This window comes from Neopelma chrysocephalum, unplaced genomic scaffold (genome assembly GCF_003984885.1).
Source record: "Neopelma chrysocephalum unplaced genomic scaffold, ASM398488v2 Primary Assembly neopelma1_71, whole genome shotgun sequence".
Classification (NCBI taxonomy): Eukaryota; Metazoa; Chordata; class Aves; order Passeriformes; family Pipridae; genus Neopelma; species Neopelma chrysocephalum.
This window is the reverse complement of record NW_020897731.1, coordinates 8,814,402-8,839,135: the sequence shown is the minus strand read 5'-3', so window position 1 is coordinate 8,839,135 and position 24,734 is coordinate 8,814,402. Positions and strand designations below refer to the sequence as shown.

The 24,734-nt window shown below is 38.2% G+C and overlaps 1 protein-coding gene across 1 annotated transcript in view; it reads left to right on the top strand.

The window, feature by feature from the left end:
• Positions 1 to 8,853: 8,853 nt before the first annotated feature.
• Positions 8,854 to 24,734, top strand: part of ADGRA3 (adhesion G protein-coupled receptor A3) — a 55,685-nt gene continuing 39,804 nt past the window's right edge. The window contains exons 1-2 of the mRNA XM_027686553.1: positions 8,854 to 9,128; positions 22,814 to 22,885. Of these exons, the coding sequence (XP_027542354.1) occupies positions 8,854 to 9,128; positions 22,814 to 22,885 (347 nt within the window). The remainder of the gene's footprint in view (positions 9,129 to 22,813; positions 22,886 to 24,734) is intronic.

The window sequence follows — 24,734 nt, the reverse complement described above, 5'->3', positions numbered from 1 at the left end:
CAACCCAATCTAACAGAGAAGCTGGCCCTGCTCAGAGCTGGATCTGAAGCAGATGATGTAAAGAGGTCCCTTCTAATGTAAATTACACTATGATTCTAACTGGAAAATCGCAGGTTTTGGTGGGAACAGTTTTGGGAAAAGGAGACAGAACCCTGTTCAGCTGTGCTTGTGGTTTGGATGTCAGATGTTATAGCATCAAGGCATGAGGTCTATCAGCAGAACATCATCAAAAGTTTGATTTCAGAGACATGGAGCCTTTAATGGAAAACATGCAGTATGTGGAGCAGCCCATTGTACTGTTTGTATTTAAAAATGTACATGCATGGTGTCTAGGTAGGACAAAGAACTCAAGGCAGATCTATAAAACAACAGACAGATAGTTCAGTGGGCTCCTGAACACTAATTCTCAATGTGCAGCAGCAGAAAAACAAAACACAGTCATAGAAAATACTGGTAAATACAAACAAAGAAGTTATATGGCATTGATGAGACTAGTATTGGAATACTGTATACAGTGTTGGTGCCTTTTCTTTAGACATGTTGAGGAACTTGAGAGGGTGAAGAGAAGATCCACAGAAGGGCTGGGAATACCTTTGTATGATAGACATTGTTTGGCTGTAAAAAGACTGAGAGGTGATACGATTACAGTGTATGGATATAATCCTGTGAATTAGATACAGAGCGCTGAATAATGCCTTTATACTAGTTTCTAAACATAGCAAAAATTGTTTTTAAAACTGAAGGTGTATAGTCATTTGAAATAGATTACTAAGAATGAATTCTCTACCTCTGGATGTTCTCAGAAATATCTTTCTAGAGAGCTTGAACAAGATACAATCTCCTGCGGTCAATATGGACTTGTGATGGCTTCCTATAGTATATGTTAGACTATATGATTTGTTTCTCCTGGTGTTAATTTCAAGGAACCTTGACCCTTTCTCCAATGAATTATCTCAGTTCTCATACGAAAACACTCTGATGCCAATTATTGCTCTTGTCCGTACAGTCTTCATCAAGGTCTACAAGCAGCATTTTTGCAGCTTCTCATATTCATTGTGCAGAGGACTGCAGCGATAGAGGCACTTTTATATCATCACTGTGGTGATCATGATTCATTTAAAAAAGAAAGTATTTCAAAAATTTTCAATCTTACATCTCTTCCTGAGAGTTGGTCATTTTGCAAACTAGAAATATGCAAATCCCAGAGACAAATTTTGACTCACTAATTTTAATGAACTGCTGAATGTCAGTTCCTTCAGTCAACAGGGATTACTTTTCCTAAACAAATATGTGATATTTTATTATCTCCAGGTAATGCTAATTACACTAGAAGAAAATGGAAGAGAATCTTTAGCATTGCTGTTAGCAGAAAAGCTTAGCAGAACATGATTCACAGGTATTCAGACCACCTAATAACTATATTCTAAATGAAACAAATTTACTCTGTCTTTAACACTAATTTTAATGGAAAAATATGAAACAAAGATCAGATCTGCTGGGAAAATAGGTAACCTTTTAAATTAATGTTCCCTGAGCCACAATTAATTCAGATTTAATAGGACAGTTAGTGTATGTTATGTGAATACTGATTATTAAACACTCACCAAGGATTAAAAGTTATGTAATAGATTCATAACAGTGAAATTGATATGGACCTATTGCATCTCCATAATACTCTGCAAATATGTTTTAGTATGTAGCTGCTATTTGTTTAATATATAATAACTGTTTAATGAAGTCTAAATTAAATACTTGAATCTCAATGGCCTGGGAAGTACAAAAGACAATTTAAAATATGTTTACTGTGCTGTGTTTATCAAGCTAAAATCACACTGTTTTGAAAAAAACCAAAAAAGAACAAACAAAAAAAAAGCAGTTTGTGGGGCCTGCTTAAACAAAAAGTTTTCCCTGGATAGCTTCACTGCCAAAACTCCCGTGAAAGTGCCTAGATGTCAGGATGATTAAGTACCCAAAGATCAGGATCCAGAAATTTTGCTGATGTTGACATCAAAATGCATTGTTTTCCCCATTTCCTTCTGTCTTGAGAAGCAAACCTATAATGATGTATTAATTGCTATTTATTACTATGCTTCCTATTGCTTCATTTTTTATGCCTTGTGATTGCTTACCAGAACTATAAGTAATCCTATGGATAAAATGTACTGGGAGAAAAGATCAGTACAAGTCTCACTGCAGATTGTTTAGACTGTGGCTTTATTTAGAAATTGAGGGTGCCACAGAGATCACTTCTCTAATGACATAGCTCTGCAACTAGACAGCCATGCTATAACCTACTGCTGTGGCTCCACCTGCTGAAAGGTATGGGTTTGAGTTCTGAAGGAGTGCCACGGTAAGACTCATTGCTTCTCCCATCCACTGACTGCTTTTTTTGCATCTCACAGAGTCATAGAATATGCTGAGTTGGAAGGGGCCCACAAGGATCATCGAGTCCAACCCTTAGATCTGCACAGGACCATCCCAAGAGTCCCATGTGTCCGAGAGTACTGTTCAAATGCTTCTTGAACTCTGTCGGGCTTTGTGCTATGACCACTTCCCTGGGGAGCCTGCTCCAGTGCCCAACCATCCTCTGGGTGAAGAACCATTTTTTAACATCTAACCTAAACCTCCCCGGCACAACTTCAGGCTATGTCCTTGGGTCCTGTCACTTGTCACCACAGAGAAGAGATCAGTGCCTTCCCCCCTCTTCCTCTCTGCATGGTACTGACTGTGCCAAGTGTCCATATGCCATATAGAGTGTAGATGCATTTTGGTTTCTTGACAGCAAGGACCCCAACCTCTGTTTCAAAGGCAATCTGTTATTTATTGTCATCCATGTGTTCATAACTCCTGCTCCATGGGCTGTGGGTACACCTCTGAGTCCAGGTGAGCTTCTTATCATCCCCCCTTTGCATTTTTACTATTGCCCAGGCCTAGCTCAGTCCTGCAGGATATTGTCTGAGCTACAGTTCCATGTCAGTGTAAGACTCAGCTGCTGCTTGCCTCTGGCCAGTGTAGTCTATTTTATTTTCGATATTATATTAGCCTTTTCCCTTCTGTTTTTCTATCTAAATTCTCTGCCTGAGTTTGAGATGTCATGCAGGGAAGAAAAAGAGAATCTCTTGCTTCAGGCGACATTACGCAGCCAATAAAATTGGGACTTTTCTAGGGTTAATGTTCTGTAAAATCTAAGGTGATAAGATTTGGGAGTGAAGGAAATACTTCAAAGTATTCCTGTTAAGGAAGTTTAACTTCTGAACTATTTGAATTGCTTAAGCATCAGACAGCTTTTCTTTCATATGCATTGTGCACACAACAGTGCAAATCCAATCTATCTATCCAGACATAATCACCACCATCTTGGAATACCATTGCCTTCTTTTAAGCCATAAGAGCTACTGTGTTAGTAATGAAGTAGTCCAACTTTTGTTTTCATACTTGTTTTTCCCAACAACTCTGAGTGTTTGAAACCTACTTACATTATAACATCTATTAAAGTATTTTACAAGGTATGACAAGGAGTAGAAGGAAAACTATTTTATTTCCATTTTTATTAGTAGATTATTGCTTGGAAGCCTATAAGTACATTAATGCTGAGTAATGTGCCTAACAGATGTAAATACTTTCAAAAGGGGCTGGAATGATGGTTACAATTTTAGAAAATTTTTAATGCTAGGTTGTATGAAAACTATATTTATCTCTTCCTCTTCCATGCAAATATATATTTCTATAGCTTTATTTTTATTTTTATGAAAATTCATATAAGATACACAGAAAGCTAAGATGTTTCAAAGTTATATGAAACAATTATTTGGAAGCCAAACACTGAAAAAGTGATGATGGAACTGTATGTTAAAAAGAAACTTTTCACACCATATTTTACATATTTTCAAGCTGTACACATTGCTTTCTAAAATTTAGCAATGGAACTGTATTTCAAAGTCAGTGTTCCATCTACAGTTACAGACTAGAACAGCAGAAGAGGAGTGAGATCCCCGTATGAGTCTGCTGAATCCACATAGAATGTTTTTTTTCCTTCACACACAGCAAAGAAAGTGAAAATCAAGCATGAGAATGTTCAGGTCCTGACTATTCTTTCTGCAGAAATCTGGTGGTATTTCAAGTTTTAATATAAAAGATTCCAGTGTCTAATTCTCACCTAATTTGGGATTTATTGGTAACCAAACCCAAACACCTCTAAATAAACAGCCTGGGCTGTCGTATAAATGTTTTATGCATTTCCAAATGTTTTATACATTTTCTATATGACAAACTAAGTCAATGAATGTCTGGTATTCTTGAAATATGTCTACTTAAAGGAACAATCAGGTAAAGGGAAATAGTGTTTCTCCTCAGACTCCCAACTGAGGCTAAAAGCTCTATTTTTCTCATTATACTACTGACACTGAGGATCTCTGACCTTTGACTGCAGTAAACTGGGGAGAGGGGCTTGCAGAGAATATCTCTGTGTCTGAGAACAAATGGAGAATATCCAACATGACAAACACCAACCAAGCATCTGGAAATATCTGTATATTCCACACAGCAGAGCTTGGGGTAACTCAGTGAACTGGCTGACAGAGGCAGGGATATCCTACAACCTCCAGCTGTGTAAGAAGTAGTTGTTGTACAAAGGTGACTCAGCACCCGCCTAGATTTTGTGGTTACCAACAGCAAGCCAGCATGTGTCAGCAGTTATCATCACCTCCCTGTACTTGGAATATCAAATAACCACAGTATTGCAGACATGGCTGAGGGCAACCAAATGCTTCCTCTTCCTTGACAAACAAAACATAGCTGATGATGTCTCAGTCCATGAAATGTGGTAGGTAGAAGACTCTGTGGCAGCGAGAAAAAAACCTGTAAGATATGAAGCAACATGGGAGTCCCTTGAGAGGAGAATTAGAAAGCACTCATTTCAGTGGAGGTGATGATAGCCCAGAAAAATGTGCAAGGATATAAAATAAGGGATGATAAAAGAAAAGGACAGGAGTAACAAAAGAATCGGAATGCAAGACAGACACAAAACACATAAAAGCTCCTATTTATCTCTGTGATCTGAGGACAAATAAAGAATTTGAAGTGCTGCCAAAGCTACCTTTGTTTACACATAAACACTGATAAGAATTTAGTTGCCTTCCACTCTTTCCCACACCCTTCTTCTTAATATACTGGATACAAAAAGTTAGAAATTAGTAGACTAGAAAGAAGAGAGGAAAAACTGTCCTTTTCTGTGGTTTCCCTAGTTGCCACTAGTACATTCACTTTAAATTACTTTTCAAAATTGAATGTACTAGTGGCAAATTTTATAAAGGGAAGAGAAACCACAGAAAAGGACAAGGTATGCTTATTGGGAATCTGAAAGCAAAGTGCATTCAAAAAAGTTCAAGTTAATGTCTCACTGCAAGGAAGCACCAACAAAATTACCAACACTAATGGAGAATGAGGGGATTGAGGGAAAGAAAGTTTGAGTATTTTCAATACAGAAAAAGAAGCAAAGAATGTCAGAAAGAGGTAATATTTTAGAGTAGCTGCTACCCCAGCTACAGCCAGTAAGTACTGGGAACAGCTTGCTTCCTTTTTTTGCAGCTGTATTAGCTATTATAATAAAAGATATTGCCTCTCCATACAAACCTTGTCTTTCTTGAAGTTGCTGAGGATGGGTTACTTTGCTGCCTAGATGGGAGGTTCCACTCTCTTCCCTCGTGCCCTCCTCTTTCTCCACCTCTGACACTCTTTTAACCTTTCTCTAAGTTGATTCAATTCAATGACCTGGCAGAAAACTAAACACAAAAAAAGGGCTCGCTTAATTGTTGAGTTGAATCGGTTTATTGAACAATCAGATAACCAAAGCAGATGGAGCAAGAGTGAGGGCATACAACCTACAGGTAAAGGGGCTGTTAGGAAGCTAGGAGCAACAGGGCTTTCTGGTTTTTGAAGCAGCCATATGATGTGACTTTGTTTTTATATCCTTAGACCACTACAATTACAATAAAAGTAGTGACCTAATAAACTTGACAAAGGTATATCGCAGTTAAAAAAAACCCCACACATGAAATTTGTTAGGTGACTCCTGTGAGACATGTTTTGGATTATGGGCTTTCCTGAGTCAATGTAAGAAAATACATTTTCAACTAGTTGGCACAGAATGGAAGTTGCAGTAATTTGCACGAAAGAGGAAAGATAATCGGAAAAGCATAAGCCTTCAAGAAGAGACTTTTGCTTGAAGCCTTCAAACTTTTTGAAGACACGTAAGGAACAATAGACTGTGGAATTAGATTCACTGCAGAAGCAGTGAAACTTAGAATAAAAATCAGAGAACAACACTTGTAGGTTTCAACAGCTGCAGTTTAAACAGAGACATAATTTAAAACTGTAGTTTAGCAACTGGGATCCATAGTTAGAGATCTTAGTAGGGGTGGTTTCAGTGGAGAGGAAAAGAACAGAGCAGATAGCTCATAAACATAAAGGGCAAGTAACATACAAATCTCTAAATTAGAATGAAAGGAATTAGACATGACATTAAGATGAAAAGCCATAACAACAAATTTGACTCTCCAGGATTATGGGAAAATGGAGAATTAAGATGGGCTGTGATCACAGACACCAGAAGCAACAGCTGCCCATTCTCATCATCACCTTTAGATTATGTGACCATATGGATCATCTCACTGATACAACTGGTCAAAACACACGCATTGCCACAAATGCAAGACAAGGTAGAGAAGCAAGTAGCTTGAGGGAAACCATGAGAATGTTCCCTTCAGTAGTACAATCTTGATTAGCTATTCTGAAATTGGGGTGATGCAAAGCCAAAATTCTGGTGGGATCAATGGTCTAAACTGGCACAAACTGCCCCATGCTGCCAGAAGAGGCAATTTTATGCCCTTTCTCCATGTTGATCCTTCACCCAGCACAAACCTTTTATGTAGTTGTGCAGTGAATCAGGACATGTTACTGATGCAGCCAAAGGTTATGGGAAGAAGGCAGCAAAAGGGTGGAAGTGTTTAATCCAGCACTACTTCTGAGGGAAAAAGTATCTTGGGCCATGGTTTGATACAGTCAATCCAGCTTTAAAACTCCTGGTGGCAGATCAAAAATGATAAGTTTCTATGATACAAAGCACCGTTCCAATAAAAACTCACTCTGCAGCCTGAATTTGTTTAAAACAAAGTCCAAAATGAAAGAATTAACTCTACGCTGGTGAATTTCATGCTAACTAGACCTCTCTTCTCTTACAGTTAGTATAACTGCACCATAAGAGTAGAAAAGCATTGTCAACTTTGCATTTTGTGTCCTGACCTAATTTAGTTCCAATGTGACAATGGCCTCGCATCTCACCCAGATCAGGTTGGTCCTGTTGAGTGACTCAGTGGTGCACAAATATAATATTAAAGTTCAGAGACCTGTGTCCTCTTTGCACTCTGGTCAACAATCTCAGTACATGGGGACAGGTTCCATTTTCATTTGTAAGAGGCCACAGTAAAGGGTGATTATGATGTTTTTACTGTAACCTTTTTCTTCTTGCTCCAATCCACAATTCTGATGGTTTGTCAGAATCTTTCATTAGGTTATGTCTAAAACTGAGTCACAGTCTGAGTGTTCAACATTATTTAAGGACATCTTAAGTTAAAGATTTTGTAAAACTCATTTTGGCAGCTGTTACTGCCAATATCTAAAATGGCATTTCTGTGTAATATCAGGTATTTTGCAGGGTGCTATTTACCAGTGCTCTTCTGCAAGGATGGAGCACCCTTAAGTTCTGAGTGAGGGACCAGAACTTCCCACAAGTTCTGCAAAATCTATCTTAAAATTTTTAAGTAGATGCTGCCAGTTCTTGTAATTTGATTGCGAGTTAGGTAACAGTTCTTTTATTCTCCTCACACCTACCACAGGTGAACGTATTGAGAATTTCAGCTGTCACCAGCACAGAAGCGTTTGCGCCTGGCAGGCCTAGCTGCAAGGAAATATGAGAACGTGACCTAATTACACCCAGAAAAGTAGCCCAAGTGTGCAATGAAAACACACGTTGTAGGTAGGGGTTTTTTCGCTTTTTTTTTTTGTTTTGGTTTTGGGGTTTTTTGTGTGTGTGTGTGTGGATGGGGGTGGGTGGTGGTGGTGGGTTTTTATGTGTTTGGTTTGTTTTGGGTTTTTTTACATTTGAGATTGATACTTGGATAATGTGACTCTCTGGCTGTCAAGCGAGAATAACTGCTTTCCTCGTTTTACAGGGATGATTTGAGGACAAAGGTCTCACAAGTGCTGCTTACTTCGCCTTAAGAATTTGGGAAGCCATTCAGAACTTCGGCAGGGGATTGTCCTTTCTCCACGGAGCATGAACGGCAACGCTCCCACTCGCTAGAGTGGAGGTGAGGGGCACGAGGCGAGTTATAGAAGCAGAGAGAAACCAAAGCGCTCTACTTCGATCCCTCGAGGGGGACAGGGCGCACAAAGCGCCAAAGGGGCGCTGGGCTCTGGGCTCTGCAGAACGCGGGGTCCCACAGGCACCGGCCGTCAGAAACACGCCAGCCCAGGGACTCCCTCGACCCCAGCCCGACGGCGCGCAGGCGCGGGAGCACGGCCGCCGCCGCAGCGCTTGCGCAGTGGTGCCGCGGCCCGGCGGGCGCGCTCGGTGCCGCGGGGTCGGGCCCCGGCGGGAGGCGGCGCTGCCGCCGCGCTCGGCCCGCCTGGCCCCACACAAAGGGACGCGGCTCCCGCCCGCACCACATGGCGGCGGTGCCGCCCCCGCGGGGCTAGGCCAGGGCGGGCCCGGCCCCCTCCCTCTCTCCCTTCCCTCCGCCGGCCTCTCCCGCCCGTGGCCGGGAGGAGCGGCGCGGGGCCCAGCGCTGCCCCGCCATGCCGCCCGCGGGCCGCCGCGCTCCCTGCTGCCCGCCGCGCTGCCACGGCCGCCGCCGCCGCCCGGTGCGGCTCCTCCTGCCCGCGCTGCTGCTGCTGGCGGCCCTGGGCGGCGGCGGAGCCGCGCTGCCCCCGGGCTGCAAGTACGACGGGCGCCCCAAGAGCGCCGGCAAAGCGGCGGCCGGCGGCCCCGTGGAGGTGAAGGTGGTTTGCAGCAACCTGGAGCTCGCCCAGGTCCTGCCTCCCGAGGCGCTGCCCAACCGCACGGTCACCCTGTGAGTACCGGCCCCGCGTGGGGGGGGGGGGGGGGCGGCCTCTGGGCGACGTGGACGGGGCGGGGATGCGGGCTGAGGTACAGCGGGGTGAGGTGGGGCGGGACTGGAGGTGCGGGTCGCCACCCTCCCCCCCTGGAGAAAGGCCCTGGAGCGGATGTGCTTTTCATGTTTTCCCTCAGCTTCCCGGGATGGTGATTTTAGGAGGGGGTGAAGCGTCCCGTAACTCACCGGAGGGGCGGGACCGTCCCGCGGAGGCCCTAACACCCCGTGGAACAGCATCCCCACACTCCCCCGCATCTCTCAGTAGGCGTGCTAGTTTTGTGTTGAGGGAAGCATCGCTTACCCATTTGAATAATAAGTTTCAAACACGATGCGCGACTTACTCCGAAGTAAGAAATGGATTTGCAAGTCGTTTTGCTTCGTCACTTTAGCAAAGAAGTTCGTAAAGTGGTTTGTGTTGGAAAGGAGCTTTAACGATCAGATGGTCCAACGCCCCTGACAGGGGCAAGGATCATCATCGGCACTGGATCGCATTGGTCCTAGAAGTGGAACCCAGCCGCAAGTGCCGTCAAGTAGTAGATAAGAGAGTCGATGAAAAGAAACTGAATTATGGGGTCTAGCTCAACATATTTATCTGCTTAAGTGGGAAACACAGGTTTGAAAGATCTATTAGTAATCCAACATTTAAAAAGTACAGAATTTGTGTAGTTCTGTCATGAGAACAATAATCTGCCTGCTCCTCTTGTGAACTTTGACAGCACCAAAACACCAAGAAGGGCTTCCTTCAGGAAGCCTTACTGAGGTGAGGCATGGACCTGGACCTATAAGAAAAGGGAAAGCCAAAAAAAAGCTTAAGTAGTAGTTCTCACTTGGCAATCTGCAAGGGTTCAGAGAATATTTGTAAATGACTTGTGAGAAGTGACCATAAATGTTCCTATGTCAAGTTTCTAAAGTAGAAAACCAAGTAAATAGTAGAAGGTAACAACTGTTTGAACAACAAATATATTTCAGTCTTTGTTAGCTTCAAGTGCTTTGCGGCTGATTAAATGTTAAAAATATGGTATTATCCATAAAAACTTTGATAAAGTAGATGTTAGTATTGTTGATATGCTGAAGTTGACTGTGGAGGTCATTTGGTTCAAAAAACTGAATCGCTGATTTAAAATACTTGAAGCTCTGATTGCTGTGAAAGATAAGCAGATATAAAACGCAGCAACCTTGCTGTGAGTGGATATTTGTTCATAATTACAGTGACAGAAGAATTTGGAAGAATGGTTCATCTTTCGTCTTGTTTTCATACTCCTTCAATATCTAGAGTGTATATAGAGCATATCTACATATGCTGATTAGTTGCTTTCAATTAACTGGCCTTTGAAGTTCATAGTAACTTCTGAAACATTTAGTTTTCCATTTTGAACTTTTTAGTAGATGTAGCAAGAAACTATAATTTTTTTCATTGTTATTTGTAGTAAATATCATAACTGTGTTGATATAATGTAATGAACACTTTGAAATTTTGCTTAAATATAAGGCAGGGAGTGTTAAATCAATGGTCCTGCTTTTTCTAAGAGAGTGGACACTAACTGTTGTGTTCAGGTTTAGAATCTTTTGAGTTTGTTGACTCTTGAGGCATGACTTTCCATATCTCTGAGTGTTTTGTTGTGGTTTGGTTGGGTTTTGGTGGTTTTTTTTTGTGGTTTGTTGGTTTATTTTTCTTAATTTTTATTTTTTTTTATTATTACCAGATGCATCTTAACCTGGATAGAAAGTGTTGGTGATTTATGGGGTTTGTTGCCAAGTGCCACTTCACTAACATCATGATTAGTAGTGGCTTAGTTAATCGTTATTTAATCTTTTGCCAAAAATTACTTTTTTCTTCCAAGCTGGTACTTAGAATTGCAGCACTTGGTGAATAGTGGAAGGTTGTCTGATTAGAGTCAAACTGCCTTGAGTTATCTTGAATCTTGATTCTTGTGGGATTCTTCTATTAAGATAAGTACTAGTTCTATTATATCTTTTTGCGTTAGTCGATCACTTTAGAGATAAATAGCTGAAAATAGATCACTGTGTAGGTCAGCTGCATTTTAATTCAGTTTTGTTTTATGTTGACTCTTTATTTTGCACAAACCAATTTTAAATAGAAGGATCTGTGTAGTTTTATATAATTTCTTATTTTTTGAGTGAGCTTGGAATGATGCCAATGAAGTGATTATATGCATTTTAGAAATCGTGATTTAATCCTTATCATTGGTCAGACTCTTAGACTTTCAGCAGATCAGCTACTGTGCATTTAGCATTTACAATTTCTTTTTCCCCCAAGACATGTTTTTGAGGACAAAAGTCTCTAAAAAGTGAGGAAATGAGAGAACTACTGGAAATTAGGATAAATGAGTAGCATCTGAGGATGCTGGCCGGCTTCTTTCCTTCTTGCACACCATTGTAGTTAGTGGTCAGCAATGATATTGAGAAGTTGGGCAAGGTCACTTAACTTAGGAAATGCCCTGGCCTGTGTTTGCCACAAAACATGTTATTGTCCCAGAAATTTGGGTCAATATTATTAGAATACAGTTATTAGAATTACAGTTCAGAAAAAATATCCTAACTTGATTTCAATTGATAAGAGACAAAATAAAGGAAACACTGGAAGAGGAGTATTAAAGTACAGGGAGATATTTATGGGAGATCAGGTAATGTTTATAATTTCTGCCAGTATGGTAAATTGAAATTCCTTTAGAATCCAAGTAGAACTAGCTGTTGCTTTACTGGGCAGAGTAGGTCAAATTCCAAGGTGAATTCAAGTTTGGTTATAGCTAGGGAAGGGACTTTTTTCCTAGCCTTATGTAATAACAACTGATGGGGATGCAAATGAAGGGTGGATCTACATGAACACCGTAGATGACTTTGACCTTTGTAGTTTAACCAGCCAGATGAGATGCTTTTGGTGTGAAGATACATTCACCCAGTGTTGTTAACTCCATACTTTGTCTGACATGCTCTGAGTTTCAGTAGATGCTGAAGCCATTGCCATGATGGACATTGAGGTAAGGAATGCATTGTACTCTTGTGATAGAAGCTGAGATAAGATATCCATTGCTGTCGTGTTTCTTGATGGAAGCTCAAATGATGATGCCATAACTTATTGGATATTAGCCATTACTTTGTTTTTTGGAAGAGAATGTGTAATTCCACTGAAGACAAGCCTTTGAAGTTGTGATACTTGTTATTTGTTGAGAAGTTTTACTTACCTTTTACGTATATGCTATTGGAATAGGAGTCTAAATAAACACAGAAAAAGCATATATATTTAGTAAAGAATTGTGTTTCTGAATCAGGAGACTTAATGGTCTACAAACAACTTTGCTTGACCACATATCCCTATAGGAACATAGGAGTATCAGTGTTTGCACTTACAAAAGTGTTAGGATTTACAAGCCAGAGCAGTGGCCTGGGTTTGTGTTCAGAGCTGTTCAAAGACACACTTAACTGAGTTGCTGTTGGGAAACATCTTAAAATGTTACAGTTTGTGTTCGGCTCCTAAATAAAATCACATCAAACTGCAGCTCAAAATACTTACTTGGCTTTCCAAATATCTGTGCAGCTTTTCCATTTGTAGCACAAATTCAAAATTTCAAAAAGTTTCAAAGCAAAATGTCACTCATATTGCAAAAAGCTGCTTGTATCACAATTTGGGACTACATTGTAACTACCTGAGTTACGTGTAATGTAAATGTCTTCTGTGGAAGTTTGATTCTTCTTTTAAAGTATATTTCTGTTACTAACTCAATGGTACTCTTGACAGCTATTGGCTTTCTTTTTTGGTTTTTGGTTGTTTTGTTTTGGGTTTGGTTTTTTTTAGAGTAGTCAATTTAGACTGTTTAGTCAGTACTAATAACTTGGGCAGTGATAACATTTTTTGAAGGTACAAAGTGCTAATAACTCCCATTAAAGCTGAAAATTTTCTTTGACTAGTGGACATGCAGGCTATGTAAAATGTGTTGTACTTGTGAACACGTGACAGTACAGAAGTAGTACTGGAGAATTGTTGTAGCCACAATGTAGTAATTCACAATTACATGTACATGCCTTTTTACCAGTGACATTCGACTCTTCAAAGTCATCAGAATGTTTCATTTTCTGGTAGGCTTGTGTTCTAGTAGACCTATTCAGTATATATCTGTCAGAACTTGTATGGCTTACCTTTTTGAGATGATAACCATATTAAAAATCACATTTGTGCTTTTCTTTATGTACTTTTTCAACGCTGATTCATTGCTGTTATTACAGGATATGGGCTACATACAGTATTCTCTTATTGTGTACACTTTTGTGTCTATTTGAACATTGCAAGAAAATTCTGAAGTCACAATTTGAACAGTGTTTTTTTCTAAATTCAATATTTAGTTCTACATGAATAACTATTCAGCTTTGGAAGGCAACATGTTATGTTGTTTATATGTATCCACTGGGATACACAGTCAAGTTTGAATAGTGTTGTCTTATTTCATGTAGTGTTGCAATAATGGCTTTAACACGTGTTGGGTTGTAATTGGTAATAGTCTTCATGCAATAATGATTGTATCAATTCATACTTTATTTTTTCAAAAAACTATTCTATATAAGCATTTTTAAGTTCTTAGGTGCCTTTTACAATGGGATTATCATACTTTTGATTAAATACATGAGGTAATTAGAAATATGGCTTCTGTACCATAGATACAACAAGCTTGGGGTTCAGATTTTGCATCAGAGCTACGTATTGTTTCCTGCCGAGTTGGAAATAAGGGAGGAGGAGAGAGATAAGTTCTGCAAAATTCTGGAGAGCAAATTTAAATTTTTGTAATGGAAAAAAAAATTTTCTTAAAATTCTCTGAACTACACTATTAATGTAAAATTGCCCAATACCTTTATTCCTATGAAGCTACCTATATAAGCAATGTTCTTTAAGTGTTCATAAACCCTTCAGTGAGTATTTAATGTTCAATGTGTTATGCTGTATCTAGCCTCAGGAAGACAGATTTTATCTTCACAACTAATACTTTTTTCTTTTATTGTTGTCTTTTATTGATCAGTAGTACTCCTGTTTTTGTTTCAGTTTGGCAGAACTGCAAAATACTAAAACTTTTATTTAATGCCAAGGGTAAAAGAATTCGAACTAGAATTTGTGCTGCAGGGATGAAGAACAAATCACTACTTGTGTCTCATTGCTTGCAATTTGTTCATATTTCAAAGGTTGTTTTTGTAATTTAAAACAACTATGGAGCTGCAAGTTTAGATTATTCATAATTTAATGGTTTATATGTGCAGGTTCATGGATTTGTCATTACTGCTTTATTTAGTCTGTATTGTCACCATAATGGTCTATAATTTAATCTATTCAGTTTAAATGCTTTCTTTGTACTAGTAATTAATCCATGAAGATTAAAAACAGTTGAGCACTCCTTTTCATCAGTGATAATAAATTGTTTTAAATTTAAGAACTTCAGATAAAGTATGTTTTTGTGAGATAAATGATAAATTTTAAATATTAATTATCATTAAAAAATCTACTAAATATCTTTAGTCCTTACACAGTAAATAGGTGAGAATTTTATTTTCACCTTTCTATTTCACTGTTTGTGTGTTTAGCAGTGAAAACTGCAATGTCTTGTTGCCTTTAGAGTGCTAGAGATCATATCCATTACTTACTGTTTATATGGATTACTACCTTGTGGCTCTGCCTCCTGTAATGCCACAGGGCATGTCCAGTGGTGCAGTACACTACTGTCTTTCAGGTCTCCAGCTGCTTTAGAGTGAGTGGGATCCAGTGCACTGCAGTGCAGAGCTTCTAGGTCCCAAAGGAGCCACGCTGCTTTGGTGGTGTGTGTGATCCAAGCTGGTCAGCCAGTTTTGGCAGGACTACAGAGTCGTCCCTTCTGGAGTAGGAACTTGACATTTTTGGTAAGACAGGCCAACTAAGAGGAAAAAGCCCAAACATAATAAATGCAGATTGATTAAAGACATTTAAGAAATAGGCAGCTAAATTCCACTATTTCCATCTGAACACAAAGGCTTATTTCTGTCAGATACAAGAACTCATTTATGGTTAACCTGTGTTTTTATAGAGTACATTTTACCTTGAAACTCAGATTTTAAAAAACATCCTGTCAAACGTCCCAGACAACTGATTCCAATACCTCGAACTTTTGTTTTAGGATAACAACCTCTGGTGTTAAAACGAATTTAAAGCAATTCTCAAAATTGTTTGTCGATGGGCTCATTAAAGTTTCTGTGGGTTGTAGTGAGGTGACCTTACAGCTCTGTGCTGGAGAAAGGAGGTTCCCTTCAACCCTCTCTTCCTGCTTCTGACACAGGGATGAGAAGCAAGGACACCATAGAGGAGATGTCTCCCTCTGAGTGAGTAATGTTACATCTGCATCCAGCTGTCAGTAAAACTGTAGCCTAAACTGGAGCTGATGTTTGTACCTTCACCTCCCAGTCTCTCACTGTGTGGATGTTTGAGGGTTTTTTCCTCCCCTCCCTGGCTCAGTACTAGCCTTTGTCTGGCTCCATGCCTAGTCAGTTCAGGGAGTTAAACTATCCAAAAACTGTTTACTTCTGTAGGATTAGGATATAAATCTTTGTAAATGTATCTTTGTGTGCCAGCATCTGACAGGAAGTGCTTGTCTAAACAAAGCACTTTCTAGAGAGCAGGTACACCTGATAGGAAGTGTAAATTCATGTGACACTGGGTGTGACAGTGTATGCTATAATTAATACTTCTATGATATGACACATTGAATTTATTTGCCATAACAGCTAAAGTTAGGAGTGTTTGGCTAGGCATCCATGTGCAGTATTTCTTGTGAAGTGAGTTACGCTCTTGGCATGTATGTATGGAGGTTTTCTGGGTTGGGCAAACAAACATGCACTGAACTGCAAGTGAGTGGGAATCCTGGAGGGAGCAGAAGGTAGTAAGACAGGATGGTTACTACAGAAAAAGTTGATCATCATCTCTTAAAATAATGCAGATGCTACAGATAAAAACAGGGGAGAGAGAAGTTGGAGGAAGCTTCCTAAAATGCAATGGTCACAAGGGTTAGATTACCTGTGCTTTTTGCTAGCTTTTAGAAACGGCAACTCAGAGTTAGTGTTGGAAGAAATTGGATGTTGTTGTGTCCTCTGAATTTTTTCTTAGGTAGGCTTTTGAATGTGGGATAAGTATGCGAAAGAGAGGTTTGATTGGTAAGGTTGTAATTTCACAATAATTTATTTTGAAAGTAATATAATTTTCAGCAACATTGCTACTTATTCTTGCATTCTATTTTGCCCCTCAGTTCTGTGCTTTTTCTAAGATGATTATTATTTAGTACTTTTACATAGAAAAACTTGCTGAGTTGCTCCAGTGATTGACACTGTATTTCACCAGAAATAAATTTCTCTCCTTAAGAACAGTTTGTTTTTAATGAAAAGCAATAAATAAAGCATATGGCCACTGAATATCAAGAAAAAACTTCTCTAATGGCAGTGCATAGTGAGCATTAATGCTTGAATAATGTAGGGATTGTGTAGGAAAATCAAAGGTTCCTTATGAGATTATATAAAGGTAGCACATTACCAGTTAAAAATTGAGCAATATAAATAGAGCTTTAATTCTGTAATTTCATTACTTGTGAGTGGTTTAGTTTACAATTTTAATATTGTTTAATATGCATTACAATGAAATAGCACAGGAAATCTTTTATCTCTTGCAAACTTCTGTTTTGCAAATATTTCATTGCTGAGCTTCCTCAATTATAATGCTTTTGTTGAATTGGAAAACACTGTCTCCTTTCGTTAGGGGCTTTGGAAGGATTCATAGTTCTTTCACTGTGTAGAGCTTGGTGAAGTGTTTTCATTTCAGAGTTACTTTTAAGCAAGTACTGTTCATGTTCACTTCAATCCATTACTAGGTTGCTTTTGACACCTGTAACTCACTAGAAGGCAAAATACTAACTGTTGAAAAATATTGGGTTTATATCTGTGTTAAATCACAGCTTCTACAAGATAAACTTTGAAAGATGTATTTCTTTTTGCATGTTCACAACTTTCAGCAGAAAGCATTTTTCTTCATTGCACAGATGGTTATTTTAGTTTGACTTGTTCTGGTGGCTGCTTTCCCAGTCCTTAGAGTATACAGTCACTGTGAAATGATCTGATTTATTTTCTATTTCCTGGCTCTCTATTTGAATCTCTTAAAATATGTTCTGGAAGCTACTTCAGCATTCAGCTAAAAGTTAGAGTCTCCCAGTCCTCATACAGGCTTCTTGATGGCCATTTTGACTACAGGGTAGGAGCATTAATGGATGTATGTGTTTTAATAATATCTGCTGAAAGGATTCATATGTGAAGTTTGGAGATGCATTCTGAATTCGTACCTCGTTGACTGCTGTCTTAGTGATGGTTGTTTTATAGCTGACTAGCCAAAATCGTTTCACAGGAAAAAACTTTTTCCACTTAGTGCTTACTTTCTTATTTTAATGGTAAAAACAGATGCAGCTGTGATTTTTTTCCTTCTATATAAAGAAGTTAGTACATCAACTTTAGTATCTAATGCTAAAATTCTTTGTAGTACAAAGGACAGACTTTGGGTTCGACTACATTTATGTTTTGCATGCTACCAACTGTGCTTCTACTGCTAAAGGTCTCACCAATAAGTAAAGAGTCAGAGTTGTTTCTTTGCAGAGGTTTGCCAAAGTCTTCTGCCACTTTATGGAGCAAAATGGAAAAAGGGCTTACTGATCCAAGCTATATTCAACAAAGAAACATTTCAGCAATGTTCTTGGAATAGGTGAAAAGCTGGGGGGAGTTTGGGGGTGTTTTTTGAGGGGGGTGTTCTATTTTTTCTTGAGGTGCATTATTTCAGATCACCTCTGTCTCTACAGCTCTCCTGCTCAATCAAAGGAAGAGGGAGATGTGTTGTATGAAGTGACTTGAGATGTCCATGATTCTTTCTAGAACCTACTTTTCAGCTGCTTGTTCTTCCAAGTTTTTTGTGTTAATTCCCATGGCTATGTTTTTTAACACAGGAACTAACATTGCTGTGTTAGTTCCAAATTTTAATTTTCTGATATGTAAGGGTTGGACAAGCAAAATGCATGTGTTCTAAGCAGGCATTGTTGATCGTTTAAAAGAAAAGAAAAATCGGATATGGAGCAACAATGCCATTGGGCTGTGGAAATGCCTTCATGAAATCTTCAGATACATCATTTATATTGCAAAGTCATTTGTTAAAGAAGAGTTGAACAAGATAGGAATGAGTGGAGCTCTCATCTCAGTGGTAGCTCTCTACTCTTTTCTCTTTAAACTTCCTAAAGATGGAAAAGTTAGCATATTTTCAGAATTACTTGCCTCATAGGAAAAATCATAGTCTTAAACTAGTAACTTAGAATTATTATTGATCACAAATAATATCCTGTGTCTAAGTAGTACATAATAGTCCATCATTTCACTGTACATTAATGCACAGAAACTGAGAAAGTGAGCATAAAACATCTACTTTGAGGTGAATGCTTTATGGTGTTTTGTCTTCTTATTCCACATCTCTTAATGCTTCAAATAATGTATAGACTAAATATATTAATAGCAAGTTTTAAACTGCATTTTTTTAAGATTATACTTACAACATTTTTAAGTGTGATGAAGTATTTTTGGTTATATGGTGTGTTGTAAAATCCATCATTTATTGTACTAAACCTTTATGGTTGAGCAACTAACAGCCTCTGCAGAGAAAATACTAAATCAGCCTGACTGTAATTTGTACATCACACTCAAGAGAGAAATTTACCTTGTGCACAGATATTCAAAGGCTTCTACTTTAGGCCTATTATTTTATAGGCAATGTCAGAAAACTATTTTTTTTTACAGAACTGTAATTTTTGTTTTGTTTAAATTTAGTTCAGTCAGTTATATCTACTTTTGAAGTGGTTCTGGCTGCATTTCGAATAGCTTCTTTTTCTGTCAAAAGTACAGATAAATTAATAAATTTTAAGATGAAGTAAATTATGACTAAGATACAAGTCACATCAGTGCTACCAAGGCTTATAATTTGGTTGCTTGCGTTGATTTAGATGTTTTGTGAACCTCATGGTTTGTTTTTTTAATTTCTCCATAAGTCTGAAATTGGTCTGTCTTTTCTTGCTGCTGCTGTTATGCCTTATGTTCACTTTACATTAACTATTAATGATTTTTTTATAAGCTCCTTCATTTATTTCTTTATATATTATTACTATTTTTCTTCCTGCATACGCTTCTGAAACCAGGAAGGATGTTGAAATAAAGGTGTACTTTATTGGGTTTACTGAATTAATCCTCTACCTACTATTTTTACAGATAATACTTACTATTTAGGTTGAAACCTTTTCGTCTTTGAGTAGAAGTGAGAGTAGTTTCAATCTGATTTTAATGTTTCAGCTAAATTTTACTAGCTTTGCAGGCATTCCAATTAGTAGATGATAATTATCATTATTACCACCACACTTTTAGTCTTGCAAATGTGTCTCATGGTTTTCTGTTACATGTTGTGCCTTCCTTGATGGAAAGATTCCTTGAAATACATATACATTTATTAGGAGTACCTGGGTTTCCTTGGTTTGTATGTATATTTAAAAAAAAAAAAACACTGTTTCATTTGTTCAGTCATCTAAGTTATCACAGCTGCAGCCAAGGGGCAATTTTCTTATTTTCTTCCTGTGAGATAACTTAATGTACTTGACTACAGAACTGTATTTTCACAAGAGCAATTGCTCTTAGCTGACACTCTAGTGCATATCACAGGCATTATTGGCACATAAAATAGCAAATTCTCAGTATACTTTTAAGTATTTTTTTCCCCTCATACTTTTCACCATTCCAGTGATCAGTCTTCACCTGGGATTGTGTAGCATACATACTATGATGATCACACTTTGCAGTTGACATATAAATTTATATCTTGGAAGATTCCTTGGGTAAATGTGTAGTTTAACATCTGTTGCTTGTGGAGCAAGCAAGTGGGCATCAGAGATGACTTAAGATGACCCACAGAAATACTGTAATGGGAGGAGAAGGAATGGGATCTCCTCCTTTTGGCATCAGAACTTGTTACCTTTGTTAATAATTTAAGATTGGCTTCAAATTCCCTCCATCAGACTGGAAATGGAAAGATTTTCAAGTGGTTTGTTCAGCTGTCATGACTCTGTATGTGAGATGATAAGAGTGACTCAAAGCCAGAGCTCTTAGAAATAAACGTGCCTGCACATTGTCTGTCTAAACCACAGAGGCTTGAGGCAATCTTTGAGAAACCTGAAGAAGAAAACTGCTTAGAGTAATATATAGTTGTGTCAAAATGATCCTGTTTTCTTGAATTGTTATTTCTGTATTTTAATTTTTCTTATTCATAATGTGTTTTGAAGTATTAATCCTTGTCATTAGATGATGGTAAATTATATGCATTGGAGGAAAGAGAGGTGTGGGGGTGTGGGTGTGTGTTTGGTTTATGGCTATTGTAAAGGATGTTTGAAAGATGTTGTAGACCAGAAAGAAATCTCATAGTGTCAGTTTTAGGTGCAGAAATTGTTATCCAGCCTGAAGATGTAATTGGTGTAAGTGAAGAAATGCAGGGGCATGTTACATTTGCAGGATGTACTTGATAGAGGACCTGTCTGAAATTGAAGTCACTGTAGCAGAAGCTGTGGCACAGCTTGACAGAGTGAATAAATTTCCAGGACAAGATGGTGCAACTGGAGAGCTTTTAGAAGAACTCAGGGATGAAAAAGTCATATGATGAATGTCTGAAGTCTTTCTTAGAATGAACTTGATTTTTGAGGACTGGAGGGATGACAAATGCTTGTTTTTGTAAGTGCATCACCACCTACATGGTTCCAAGTCTGATGTTTGTGTTGAACAAATCAGTAAAATCTATAATAAATATATTGGAAACCTGAATAAAGATACAGGTACCGTGTAAAATTTACATCATCTCTAATGGGAAGCTCTTCCCCACAAATCTTTGGAGTTCTTCAGAATCAGCAAAATATTTACTAGAATGATCCAGTATAATGAGACATAGATGCTTTTCCAAAAGGGGTGTCTCAGTCCCTTGCCAAAGGCATTTGATGAAAATACCGTCAGTCTTAAATGGAGGATCATTGTGTCAGCAGTTAACTTGCTAAAGGATATAAGAGAGTGTGGAAGTAAATGGTTCTCCTTCTCAGTGAAGGGGAGTCACTGAGACCTGTAGTGCGCAACTTATTTCTTAATGACCTGTAAAACTGTGAGTAAGGGATTGATATAGTTGGGTGAGTTGATTGATGTAATAAGGATGAGGGTAAAAGAGAGAATTTTGGAAGAAGTTTATGAAACTAATTGGGCAGTCAAATGGCAGCAGCAGCACATTGTAGAAAAAAAACCAAAAAATGTATCAGGGGTGAAAACAATTCTGTCTTAATATATAGGATGATCGGCACTGAGCTGACCAGGAATCTTAGGTTCTTGGCACAAGTGATAAAGGCAGATCAGGGAAATTGTAGGAAACAGACATCATTATTCCACTATGTAGATTTGTGACTTGTCTGTGTGTTGAATAGTATTTCAGTTCTGGTGGTCTTACCTCACAATTTTGAGTGTAATAAAGCTGGAAAGAGCTCAGAAATTCTTAAGGTGGCACAAATGACTTTTGTGTGAAGAATAATTAAGTAAAGCATGGGGTTTACATGTGTAAGGAGACATTTAGTTTTCTACATAATAATGCTAAAGGGAAGGTTAGGGAGGGATTGATTACACGTGATAGAGAGGGTAGGTAGGGATTGATTACTGCGTGTTTCACTGTAAGAAGTGAGGAACATCAAATAAAGCTGTCAGAAGGCATTTTCAAAACGAGTGAGATGAGGCATTCTTTATGGAATGGAGCATTGTACTGCGAAGCCTTTTGTAAGGAGTGTTGCAGATACCAACAGAGAACTATGTATCTCTATAGAAAGCAGGTCCTTCTAAGTAAGGAAACATCCAGCTATGCAAAGGATTTCCTACCTTGAGGATAATTTGCATCTGCTGACTGGCTGTGATTGGAGGATAGGGTACTTGACTAGATTGGCCTGATCCAGTTATTTCAATGGAAGAGGGAATTCACAGTTATGTGGTCCTTAGAGAGAAGAAAGGATAGATAGGAATGCTTGCTGAGCTTATTTGCAGATGTTTTAAAAAGATTACGTTTAGGAGTAGGATGAAAGTGTGAAGGATGGCTGGGAAAGGTGGCACAACCTGGGAGAAGTGAGTGTATGTGAGTGGCTGAAAGTGGCAGCGGAGGAAATTGGAAGCAGGCATGTGCTGCCTGGTTTGGAAAACCAAAATGGGTACAGAAGAGAAGAATGTACAGATTTGTTCTTTAATACTTAATTTTCTACTACACCAATTGGGTTTTTTCATTAGAATAATCCTAGACTGGTATATTTATTTCAGATATTAAATATGTAAGCTTGCATGGTACTTAGGACATATAACAGAAAATCTTCTTTTTCTCATTGGTAGTGTTTAAGCAGTGCTGTTGTATACACCTCAAGACAATGAGCTAGGCATTGTAGTTGGATATACAGGCTGCTAAACAAAAATATTTATGCCGGAAGTGTAAGCTGCAGCAAATAATTTTGTTACCATACCTATAATATATTGTTCTTGTCTCGTTTTGTTTACAGGATTTTGAGTAACAATAAAATAACAGAATTGAAGAATGGCTCCTTCTCTGGATTACATCTTCTTGAAAGATTGTAAGTACTTCTTAAAAAACTATTTTCACTTTAAAAATTAGGTGATATACTGTTTAGGTTTCATTAATAATTCTGAGAACAAAATGTCTTAAGAGACATCAAGATAAAGAACATATTTTTTTTGTGATTGAATGCTTAACATAGTTAAGCGTTCTCTTTATGAATGGCACGTAACAGCAAAAAGGGATTATCTCACCTGCAGGTGAGAGGGCAGCTTCAGTAGGAAGTTCACTGGAATGCTATGACGAATGGATTTGCTTTGGTGGTGGTGGTTTTGTAATACAAAAGCTTATGTTATTAAAAAAATTACTTCTTTAATTTCTTTTCTTATGAAGCGTCAAACCCTTTGTTGAACAGTTGCAAAGTATATTTCTAGGGGAAGTTGGATGTATTAGAGCCTCTAAAAGAGGCTAGATTTATGTTAAGTTTGTTGTGGACATATATTTTAAAAGTTTTGCTGCTTACTTCACAACTTTGGTATATACCGAATGTACAGGGGGCAGGAGTGAGTCTGATGGGAGTAGCTTCTTGGATATCTTATGCTTCCTGTTTTCACTTTCCCTTTCAGATGATATATTGCCTATGGGATAAGAAGCAGCATTGTAGCTTCTGTTACAGTCAGCTTTTTTCCAGCTGGTAGAAGGTCAGGATTGGCAGGTTGATCTACCTGGGAGCAAGCATAAACTTTAGAGATAAGGGTTTTTCTAGGCCATTTGACTGGGAAAGTAGCCAGTTTCGTAATCATCTCACAGCATCTAGGAAGAGTTCCAAACGACTTATGGCTTCAGGGGTTTAAAAGTATTTTATTCTTCCTCTAAAACTTCGGGGCTCCAATCCCAGTCACCTGGCCTAAATAAATTCAAACACTTCCACCACTTCCTCTCCCACATACCAGAAGAAAGATTTGTCTTTGCACTGGCAGATGAGCTTTATCGGAGAAGTAAGCTGTTGTGCCAAAGAAGCCAGACTATCAGCAGTGATGGCATTTGCTTAGGTAATAAAGGCATCTGCTGACAGTTGTTATTTGTTGAAACTCATTACAATTTTCAGACAGGAAATACTTGAAACTCTAGTTAGACTGAGATGATAATTTACATTTTCTCCCTGAGTCCAAATCCTAATATTCTTTAAAATCATAGGAGTGTGGCTTTCTTCCATTTAACTCCTGTAACTTGTAAGGTTTTTTTTAATATATTTTGTAAGGGTTTTTTTAGGTTATTTTAATATCTTCTTTCATGAAAAGGAAAAAACATCAGGAAGGCATCATTTTTGGAGCATTTAAAGTGAGCTGGGATGGCAGTGTTTTAGAAGGTATGGTGGTCTCATCTGAATGAGAACTCTTTATGTGCACTGTTGTAGGAGTTAGTGCATCAACAAAGGACTAATAATGGCCAGATGTCTTCATCATAAATGGAGGGAGAAATTGTATGATACAGTAGTTATTAATGTTTTTTTTTGTATGTATGTATAAGACTTATTTAAAAACAATAGATATTTAGCCATAGTAAAAGTAAACTTTTCTGCCTTAAATGCTCTTGGACAGAAACTACTATTTTACCTAAAATAATTTTTCAAACTTAAATGGATAATCAAGAATAAAAGGAAAATGAGTTGAAAACCACAGAAACTATTTTAAACATTTGCGTTATGTTGAACATAACACAGTTTCAAATTGTTTTCCTTAATTTTCATTTTGATAACTAACAAGCCTTGAAAATTGCACTTTTTTTGACAGTTTCTTGCTTATTTTTATTTTTTTCTTATTACTCATACTTCCCCTTGTTTCCTTATGAGTGTTTTCTTTCTTTGTAGATAAGTTCTTTTCCCCACATTTAATTTATGAGATGAA